Below are 10,414 nucleotides of genomic sequence, written 5' to 3' on the forward strand. Positions count from 1 at the left end.
CTTGAACCCAGGAGGTGGAGATTGCCGTGAACTGAGATTGCGCCACTGCAGTCCAGCCTGGGCGACGGAGCGAGACTCCGTCTTAAAAAAAAAAAAGAAAAGGTAAAATGGTCATGATGCTGTGTCAGATTTTGATAGGAATGACCTGCCCTGTGCCTCAGTGCTGCTCCCATGAGGCCCAGTCAGCGCAGCACCAAGGGCTCTGCACAGCGGGACGGCCCCCCCTCACCCTGGTCCTGCGTCTGTTGCAGATTTGGGGCGGGTAGGACTCGTTTTCTGATTTGCTGGTGACGGGTGAATGTCTCTGCTTCCCTGCAGAATTCCATCCGACACAACCTCTCTTTGAACCGTTACTTTATTAAAGTCCCACGTTCCCAGGAGGAGCCTGGGAAGGGGTCTTTTTGGCGAATAGACCCCGCCTCTGAAGCCAAGCTCGTGGAACAGGCATTCCGGAAACGGAGGCAGAGGGGCGTCTCCTGCTTCCGCACCCCCTTCGGGCCTCTGTCCTCAAGGTAAAGCTCTCTGCGCGGCCGTCCTTGAGCTGTTAGGAAAGCTGAGCTGCCCCAGAGTTTAGAGATGCCTGGTGCAGTCTGCCCTCCGGATCTGTGGGCCCCATAGCTGCAGGCTCAGCATGCGGGCATGCAACTGATCACAGGTCCAAAATATTCCCCCCCCCCAAAAAAAGGGCTGGCACAGGGCATCACGCCTGTAATCCCAGCACTCTGGGAGGCCAAGGCGGGTGGATCACCTGAGGTCAGAAGTTTGAGAGCAGGCTAGCCAACATGGTGAAACCCTTGCCTCTACTGAAAAAAATACAAAATTAGCCGGGTGTGGTGGCAGGTGCCTGTAATTCCAGCTACTCGGGAGGCTGAGGTAGGAGAATCACTTGAACCTGGGAGGCGGAAGTTGCAGTGAGCCGAGATTGTACATACCACTGCACTCCAGCCTGGGTGACAAGAGCAAAACTCCGTCTCAAAAAAAAGAAAAAGTAATACAAAGGAAACGATACACACTACAACAGCTATTTACATAGCATGCACAGTGTGTTAGGGATTATAAGCAACCTGGCGATTATTTAAAGCTTACAGGAGGATGTGTGCAGGTTGTATGCAAAGGCAGCACCATTTCTATGAGGAACTAGGATAAGCATCTGCAGATTTGGTACCTGCAACCCCCTCCCCTCAAGTACTGAGGGATGACTGCTGGTTTTGGCACTCAAAGACTCCACCATTTTCTGTTTTTGCTTTTGTTTTGAAAGAATATCTCAGGACCAAGAACTACTAAAATAGTAAGGTTACTAAGTAAGCCACTGACTGTTGTATGAAAAAATCACATTTTAGTTCTTAGAAGTGGAAATGTGTGTAGCAATGGGAACAGTTCCTAAGGCCGAGAATAAATGGACTGCAGCTTTCGGTGGCACTGAGCTTTCCGTTGCAGTGTGAGAGGACCCAGGGAGAGCCGAATCTTTGAAGGGACAGACGAGGGGTATGACTTGGGGAGCCCACAACCGCCTTTGCTTTTCGCAGATGCTGGGAACGCAGCCCTGCTGCAGGCAGGGTGGAGAGACCCTCCCCCAGCCGCCGCCGCCGCCACCCACCTGGTGGGTCAGGGCCTACCCTGCCCAGCTCGGTCCTGGCCGAGCCCAGTCTGGAGGAGCAGCACCTCCTGTGAGCAGCCTGGGCAGCTCTTCCCAGGTTGCGCTTCAGATGAGCCCACCCTGTGTCTGAAATGAATTTTCAGATATTTCAATCTGAACACAACATGACTTAAACGGAACGTGAAGAGAAATTTTGTTAAACCATTAGGTTGCTAGAGCTGTTGAAACAAGTACCACATACTGGGTGGCTTGAACAGGTGATGATTATACCACAGTTCTGCAGGGAGGCTGGAAGTCCAGGGACAAGGTGTCGGGAGGGCGGGGTCTGTCTGAGGCTGCGAGGAGTCTCCCCAGGCCTCTGCCCTGGCTGCCGACGGTCTCCAGCACTCCTCCGCCTGTGGGTGTGTCACACCACCCTCTGCCTTCATCTTCAGGTGGCACCATCTGTGTGTGTCAGGGCACATTTCCCCTTTATACGAGGACACCAGTCATTGGATTCGGGTCCACTCAAATGACCATGACCTTTTGACTTGATCACCTCTGTTAGATCCTGTCTCCAAATAAGCTCACGTTCTGAAGTACTGGGGGTTAGGATGCCAGTGTGTCTCCTTTGGGGGACATGGGTGAACCCCTGATAGCCACCAAGGTCATTTTCAATGACATTGAAGATGTCCATCTTCAAGGTCGCACTTGGAGCTGTGGAAGCAGGTGTTGTGCTGATAGAATCTGCTTGGGCGGTAGAAGGAGGGAAGACCCTCCGGCCCTGAGGACTGTACGGCAAGAGCTGTGTCTTCCAAAGAGGGAGGAGGCTGGCTTGACTTCCAGAGGCTGGATGGATTTAAAGGGAGGCAGGTCCTAGGAAACGGGGTGACTGGGTAGAGGAAGGGGAGATTAGAGAGGGCCCTGACAGGCATTTGGACTCTTGGTAAGAATTAGAGCCATGGCAGACTCAAGAACGGGGGAGCGGCCTGGCCACACGGGTTTGGGATTGAGTCCGGTGTGCAGTGGAATCCGCAGTCAAGGCCTCCAGGCCCCTGGATGAGGAACAGACAGGGAGCTAAGTGGTCTGGAAGAGACTGCAGGGCAGCAAGGAGGGGAGGGATGGAGAGGGAGTGCCTGGGCAGGGAGGGGAGGGATGGAGAGGGAACGCCCAGGCCTCTGCCCATGGAGCCCAGGAAGGGCCCAGCTCAGCCACCCGTGGTAGACACAGCATATGCAAAGTGACCAAGGATGTTTGTAACACGATGAAGACTCCGGCCGGGCACGGTGGCTCATGTCTGTAATTCCAGCACTCTGGGAGGCTGAGGCAGGAAGATCACTTGAGGCCAGGAGTTCAAGACCAGCCTGGGCAACCTAGCGAGACCCCTGTCTCTACAAAAAATAATAATAATAATAATATATATATATATATGTATGTATGTGTGTGTCTGTGTGTGTGTGTGTGTGTATTTAAATAAAGACTCACTCCTTACCCCAGCCGCCCCTGGTGAGTCCCAGCTTCCTGCCTCTCTGGTCTATGCTGAACCCTCCTGCTTTGCGTGTGCAGCGGCGTGGCTGGACTGCGTGTCCTGCCTCACGTGTGTGTTGGGTGGTCCCAGAGAAGAAAGCTGACTGCTTCCAGGCCTGGGTCTCGGCTGTGTCGCAGTCGCCCACACCAGGCCCTCACAGGTGGCACCTGGCAGGAACGCTGTATTGTAGAGCCTGGGTTGATGGTGGCGGGGAGCCGGCGGGGAGCGGGCGGGGAACGGGCGGGGAGTGGGCGTGCTCGGACTGTTAGTTGTGCAGGAAACAGTTACGCTCCCAAAGCTCGTTTTACTCTCAGGGGTAGAGTTTTCATGGTGTAATGGTTGTGCCTATCAAACAGAAGCTTATGTTTTTGGCACAGAAGGCCTGAGCCATTTTCACGGACACCTGGCTGGACCTCGGTGGAAGTGAATTCTGTAGGTTGTCGCGTTCACTGCAACACCTCAGATGATACCGTCCCCTCCCATGGAACGGAGCCTCCCCCGAGGCAGCCCCCGCTCAGATGGAGTTTTAAACACTGGGTTCAGGTTTCAGGGGGCATTTCTCACTATCTGAATGGGGAGGACAGAGACAGCTCCAGGGAGCGTGGGCGGGTGATGGGGGCGACCCTGAGATGCGTGATGTCTCGGAAACGTCCTCCTATCAGTGTGGGCGCTGACTGCCACGACCCTTCCCTCTTCCAGGAGCGCTCCAGCTTCGCCCACACACCCCGGACTGATGTCCCCTCGCTCCAGCGGCCTGCAGACCCCAGAGTGCCTGTCTCGGGAGGGCTCCCCCATTCCACACGACCCTGAGTTTGGGTCCAAGTTAGCTTCTGTCCCAGAGTACCGGTATTCCCAAAGCGCACCCGGTAAGGAGCGGGCGGCCCTCTTGCGGGGTGGGGTGGGGCTCGTGGGGGTGCAGGAGGGGTCACCATCTGCTCTCCGCCCTCCATGCAGGCTCCCCCGTCAGTGCCCAGCCAGTGATCATGGCCGTGCCTCCCCGACCGTCCAGCCTCGTGGCCAAGCCCGTGGCCTACATGCCCGCCTCCATCGTAACCTCACAGCAGCCCGCGGGCCACGCTATTCACGTTGTGCAGCAGGCCCCCACCGTCACCATGGTCAGGGTGGTCACCACGTCCGCCAACTCGGCCAACGGATACATCCTCACCAGCCAGGGCTCGGCGGGGGGCTCCCATGATGCCGCGGGCGCAGCCGTGCTGGACCTGGGCAGCGAGGCCAGAGGTAATGCAGCCGCGGCTGGCAGCCTTCGCAGGACCCTCCATGGTGGTCTGGGCTGGCAGATCCCCAAGGCAGCACCATCGGCCTGGGCCTGGGGCTTGAGGAGGATGATTCTCTGCTTCTGCCTCTCGCTGCCTTGTCCTTTTAAATCAGCATGAGCTGGGTGGGTGGCTCATGCTGATAATCCCGGCACTTTGGGAGGCCAAAGCGGGTGGATCACGTGAGGTCCGGAGTTCGAGGTCAGCCTGGCCAATGTAGTGAAACCCCGTCTCTACTGAAAATAGAAAAATTAGTCAGGCATGATGGTGCGCTCCTGTAGTCCCAGCTACTCGGGAGGCTGAGGGTGGAGAATCGCTTGAACCCTGGAGACGGAGGTTGCAATGAGTTAGATTGTGCCAGTGCACTCCAACCTGGGCAACAGAGCAACACCCTGTCTCAAAAAAATGAAAAACCGTGACTCTTCACAGATGCGTATGTCCTTGTTGAATAGGGCCCTCGGATGCACATAGCTGTGTCCTTGCCCTAAGGTAACATTAAATTCAGTTGTGCTGCGGCCTTGCGTGCATTTGGAATTTAGTATTTTCTGCAGGAGAAAGAACGAGCCTGGGAAGACTGTTCTTTTCGACTCCCTTGTAAGGAGACTTTAGAAGTCATTTAGGGAAAAGGTAGTTCTGAATTGCTAAAAGAAATCCGATTCCAGGGCTTGATGGGGTAGACACTGAACACGCAGCTGACCCCAGAAGCCCCTCTCCGGAAAACCTTGAGTTAGGCAGCACCCCTGACGCCACTTTCCACCCTTGACTTCGTCTCCGCGGTGGTGTTTATTTCAATGTTGCCGTAATGAAACTGCAGTTTGGTGAGGGAAGGCCAAGTTACAGCTCTAATCAGGATCGTTTCATTCCAAGTAATACATTTTCTTTCTCAGGCTAAATTTGGGTTGGTTAAAGCTAAGGTATTTAAAATACTGTTCTAGGCCGGGCGCGGTTGCTCACACCTGTAATCCCAGCATTTTGGGAGGCCAAGGCGGGCGGATCAGTTGAGGTCAGGAGTTCGAGACCAGCCTGGCCAACATGGTGAAACCCCATCTCTACTGAAAATACAAAAATTAGCCGGTTGTGGTGTTAGGCACCTGTAATCCCAGCTACTCAGGAGGCTGAGGCAGGAGAATGGTGTGAACCCAGGAGGCAGAGGTTGCAGTGAGCCGAGATCGCTCCGCTGCACTCCAGCCTCTGCGACAGAGCAACAAAACCCGTCTCAAAAAATAAGTAAGTAAAATATTGTTCGAAAACCTTAGTAATTGTTTTCTTCCCAAACCTATTTCGCCCATGAGATTTTCCTCTAGCAAAGCAAGTTTTTCCCAGTGCCGACCTCACTTTCCCCACTTGGCAACCTGTTGCCCAGGCGTTGAGGAAATCGATTGTCTCGTTGGCTCAGTGTGGTGCTGACTTGGTTCCTGTCCCGCAGGCCTGGAGGAGAAACCCACCATTGCATTTGCCACAATCCCCGCAGCCAGTGGAGTCATCCAGACAGTGGCCAGCCAGATGGCCCCCGGGGTCCCTGGACACACAGTCACCATCCTGCAGCCCGCCACACCTGTGACCCTTGGGCAGCACCACCTTCCAGTCCGGGCCGTCACTCAGAATGGAAAGCATGCGGTTCCCACGAACAGTTTAGCTGGCAACGCTTACGGTGAGGCCCTGGCCCTGTTCTCCATGCCACATCCCAAGGTCTGTGGCTCCCAATAGTCAGTGCAGCACGAGAATGTTCTCCCAATATCACCCGATCCTCCACTCAGTTCAGTTTATTGCACACCTGCTATACTCCAGGCACCAGGATAATGCTAAGAAAAGAGGGTGGAAGGGGCTGGGCTCTGTGGCTCACACCTATCATCCCAGCACCTTGGGAGGCCAAGGCAGGCAGATCGCTTGAGCCCAGGAGTTTGAGACCAGCCCGGGCAACATAGCAAGACCCCATCTCTATGTAAGATTCAAAAACTTAGCCAGGTGTGGTATCGCGCACTTGTGGCCCCCGGCTTGGGAGAGTGAGGCTGTAGTCAGCTGTGATTGCTCCGCTACATGCCAGCCTGGGTGACTGAGTGAGACCCTGTCCCTTAAAAAAAAAAGGGGGAAAGCAAAGAGGGTGGAAGGAAAACCTAGACCTGCCCAGTGTCTGGATCACGCTCCATGGGGTGAGGCAAGAGGTGGAGGGAAGGAGGAGAGCTGGGGTGCTGGGGTGCAAGGGCAGCGGGCAGGGTGTCAGTGGGGTGGCTCAGGGCGGCGCATCTGTTTAAAGGAGTGGGGTGAGCCGTCGATGTCCAGCACGATCCAGACAGCAACAAGAGGGGCCTCCACCCGACAGGCTGGAGCCAGTAGAGACGGGGCAGATGAGGTGGGGAGGGGACGGCAGGGCCCACAGGGCCCACAGGGAGCAGAGTAAGGGGAGCCGGCCTGCCTGGCAGGGGGGCACTGAGCTCCAGTTCCTGCTCGGCGGCTTATGCCCCGTGTAAGTGACTTGAAAAAAATAGCTGGGTCCTAACCAGACCCCAGAGTAACCCTCTTCTTCCTCCACTCCAGCCCTCACCAGCCCTCTGCAGCTCCTTGCGACCCAAGCGAGTTCGTCTGCGCCGGTGGTGGTCACCCGGGTGTGCGAGGTGGGGCCCAAGGAGCCAGCAGCAGCCGTCGCGGCCACGGCCACCACCACCCCAGCCACGGCCACCACCGCCTCTGCCTCCGCCTCTTCCACTGGAGAGCCCGAGGTCAAAAGGTCCCGGGTGGAGGAGCCCAGTGGGGCTGCAACCACACCGGCCGGAGTGATCGCAGCCGCTGGCCCCCAGGGGCCAGGCACCGGGGAGTGAGGTCACCCAGCGGCGACCCCGAAGCTGGACCCGGCAGCTCAGGCGGCCGCACCCACAGACGGAGGAGAACAGCCCGTGGCGGCCCGCGGGCATCAGCAGCACCCGGACACACCCAGCCCTTTCCATTTTATCGCCCGCCCTCCCATGGTTTAAAACACAAACACATAAACAAGTTCAGACAACTGATTGTACGATTCTGGGAATTCTCTGCTTTCATTTCCTTCTCCCTCGGCACCACCTCCTCTCCCCAGGCCTCCCTGTCGGGCGTGGGGAGGAGGTTGGAGCTCAGCATCTCGAGGAATGTGTCAAGACAGCCCCTCTGCTCCACGCTGCACGGCCAACTGCCTTTGTCCCGGGAGGACGGACGGAAACGCAGCACGGCACACACCGAGGCTGCCGGGGAGGCCCGGGAACCGGACGGGTGCCTGTTGGGGAAGCCGGGAGCTGCCGAGCCACGGACTGCCTAACAGCCTCTCTGCCCGGAACGTGACATAGAGAGTGTTGGCATTAACTCGGGAGATGTACGGTTTCACTTCGGACCCCAAGTTTTTCTTTGTTTAAACTTGGAATTCAGACTTCATTGTACACCTGAGGCAGACACAAAAGGGATCGTGTAGTTCTGAGGATTTCATCTGTTGACGGTCTGATGACTGGCCGTAGGTCTGGGGTTCCCGCTGGGTTGAGTCCCCTCGAAGAGTAAACCTGCCGCTCTGATAACTTCAAGTAAGAGCAGCGGCTTCGTGGGTTGGCGTTCGCGGTGGAAGCTTCCTAGGATGTAAGATCGGCCTGGATCCGCCAGCCACAGACATCGCACTGCCGGGTACAGTCGGGGCCACTGCTCTGCAGACCAGACCTTCCCAGATTCTCCCGTAGCTCCGATGTCCCGGTGCTGACGGCCACAGCGGGACCCAACGGTGCCAAATGCCATCTGCTCCAGCTGCTCTTTCACCCAGTTACAGCGTCCGTACCACTCCCTCATTGATCTGCTGTTTTAAATTGGAACCATTTCTCCTGCCTGAAACTCCAGGGCCCCTCCGTGAGCAGAAGGGAGGTGGCATGTGGCCACCCTCATGGGGGAGCTCTGTTTGCTCCTGGGCCACTGCTCAGGTCCGTCCGTGAGCAGAAGGGAGACCACACCCCAGCAGCAGCGGCGGGCAGGCCTGTGCCTCCACACCCAGCCCCGGCCAACGCGACTGCTTTTGTTTGCCACGCGGTGAGAACCGGAGGATGGGATGCTCCAGCAGTTGGGTGGCTCCGAGGTCCCTGAGGAAGCCCCTCCTGCACTTCTGTTAAGACGGCCAGTGGCGCCTGGATCTTTTGTCATCACGCGGCATTGAGCCGGAGCTGTGCAGTGCCGAGCCCAGCTCGAGGAGGAGAGAGGAGTCCTTCCGTGTGTGTTGGAGATGCGAGGTGCATCCCTGTAAAGGTCAGCTGTCAGTTTTGCTGGCCGCTCCGGCGCTGGCTGTCCTGTTGGGGAAACAGCAACAGATTCAATACAGAGCTCCGGAAGAGCCTGAGGAGTAGTGGGTCTTGGAAACCGCCCATCCTCTGTGTCACAGCCTCTCACCAGCAAAGGAGCCTCCGCCCGGGCCGTGGCGGGAGAGCCACAAAGGGACCCAGGCGCCTGGAAGGCGTCTGAGGGAGGCGGCTGGGCAGGTGTCTCCCTGGAGAAGAAGGGAGAATGCTTTTCAAAGTGACTCCGAGGCAGTGCGGGAGGACACGCGTGCTGTGCGGCGGAGTGGGGTCGCCCGTGGCCCCATCAGAGTCCCCGTCCCCCAGGACAAGTGCAGGACCTCTGTGGGCCCCTTCCTTCCACCTAGATAGAGAAAACCCCCGTTCCGTTTCCTTCTCCCATTCTGTTGTTTTTCTAAGCCCTCCAAAATGAGTCGTTTCTATGGCACTAACCTTTCCGTGAGAAATAAGCTCTTTGTGGAAGTCCATACCTGTTGCCCTGGCTGAGGTTTCAGAGAAGTGGGGGCGGGATGAACACAGCCGGCCGTCCTGGGTGCAGTTCCATCCGTGGAGGGTGAGAGATTGTGCCCCGAACCACACTGAAGCCTCCTGCTGTTGTCTGTGGGCCTTTTCTTTCCGTGGTGCCTGGTGTGTGCGTGCATGGCTGAGAGAACGGGGTGTGGCGGTTGGAGATGGCTCCCTGACACCAGTGCCTGTGTGGCCTGAGCCGGCGCCCTCCCGGGAGTGCCCATCACAGGGGGCCTCTGTGACCACCTGCTGCTGCTTTCTCCTCCATGGTGACTGTGTGTCCCCAGAGCTGCACGTGGCCACCCTCATGGGGGAGCTCTGTTTGCTTCTGGGCCACTGCAGGTTGGCCTCCTCGTGCAAGCTGATGTCTGCAGGGAGCGCCGCGTGCCAGGATTGCACCACGTGTTGGTCACAAAGTGAGGTCGCCTCTTGGCCTGGTCTGCTCAGGCTGGCTCTGACCCACTTGCTTTCCTGGTTTTTGAGACGGAGCACATTCTTCCTGTTAGCGGTAGCGTTCTCTGATTTCACTGCTTCAGTGCCAAGGGCGTGGAAAGGGAGTGGTGGATGGAGCCGGAAGGTGGCGAGCACAGGATCCCTGGGCTGCGTTCTGCCGCTTGGGAGTCCTCACTGTCTAGCTTCTGCGGGGACTGCAAAGAGGGATGAAGGGACGTGGTCCTAGGGGTCGGCTCAGACTCAGAGCAGGGCAGGGCGAGGAGGCCTGGGTCCTGGATCCACTGCTCTGGGCTCGTAACCATGAGATTTTGAAAGAGTTTTTGGTCATCTTGAGCAGGTACCATGCCTAGCTTATGCTGGAGCTTGTCTTGGAACCGGTAGCCAGAGGCCCAGGAAGGGACAGGGCCCAAAAGGGCTGCACATCCTGGCCACAAAGTCCTCCCGGTGTGCCCTGAGCCAGCCCAGTGAGCGCCTCCCAGCCAGGCGCTTTTGTAGAAGCAAGAGCACAGGCCAGGGGGACCGGGAGAGCCTCAGGCCCCAGCCTGGGCGGCCTGTGACCCTGAGCCATGTCTGGTTGACCCAAGAACCTTCTCTGGGTTTTCAAGGGTGAGCTGACCCTAGCAACATGCAGGAATGTGGGAAGCAAAAGCAGCTTGATTCCAGCCCCGTTCTGGGGTCACTGCAGAGGCAGAGGCTGAGGGCCTGCTCTCTGGTCACCAGGGGCTGGGGGCACGGTCCACAGCGGATGAAAACAGCAGGTCACAGTGGTGACTTTGGGAAGGGCCC

General features: G+C 57.4%; 1 protein-coding gene across 1 annotated transcript in view; it reads left to right on the forward strand.

Moving 5' to 3' along the window:
* The window catches only part of FOXK1 (forkhead box K1), a 35,645-nt gene extending 28,443 nt beyond the window's left edge, over positions 1–7,202 (forward strand). The window contains exons 5-9 of the mRNA XM_011957006.1: positions 319–512; positions 3,805–3,971; positions 4,060–4,344; positions 5,806–6,030; positions 6,915–7,202. Of these exons, the coding sequence (XP_011812396.1) occupies positions 319–512; positions 3,805–3,971; positions 4,060–4,344; positions 5,806–6,030; positions 6,915–7,195 (1,152 nt within the window). The 3' untranslated portion in view covers positions 7,196–7,202. The remainder of the gene's footprint in view (positions 1–318; positions 513–3,804; positions 3,972–4,059; positions 4,345–5,805; positions 6,031–6,914) is intronic.
* Positions 7,203–10,414: the final 3,212 nt, after the last annotated feature.

This window comes from Colobus angolensis, unplaced genomic scaffold, assembly GCF_000951035.1.
Source record: "Colobus angolensis palliatus isolate OR3802 unplaced genomic scaffold, Cang.pa_1.0 Scaffold43, whole genome shotgun sequence".
Taxonomy (NCBI): domain Eukaryota; kingdom Metazoa; phylum Chordata; class Mammalia; order Primates; family Cercopithecidae; genus Colobus; species Colobus angolensis.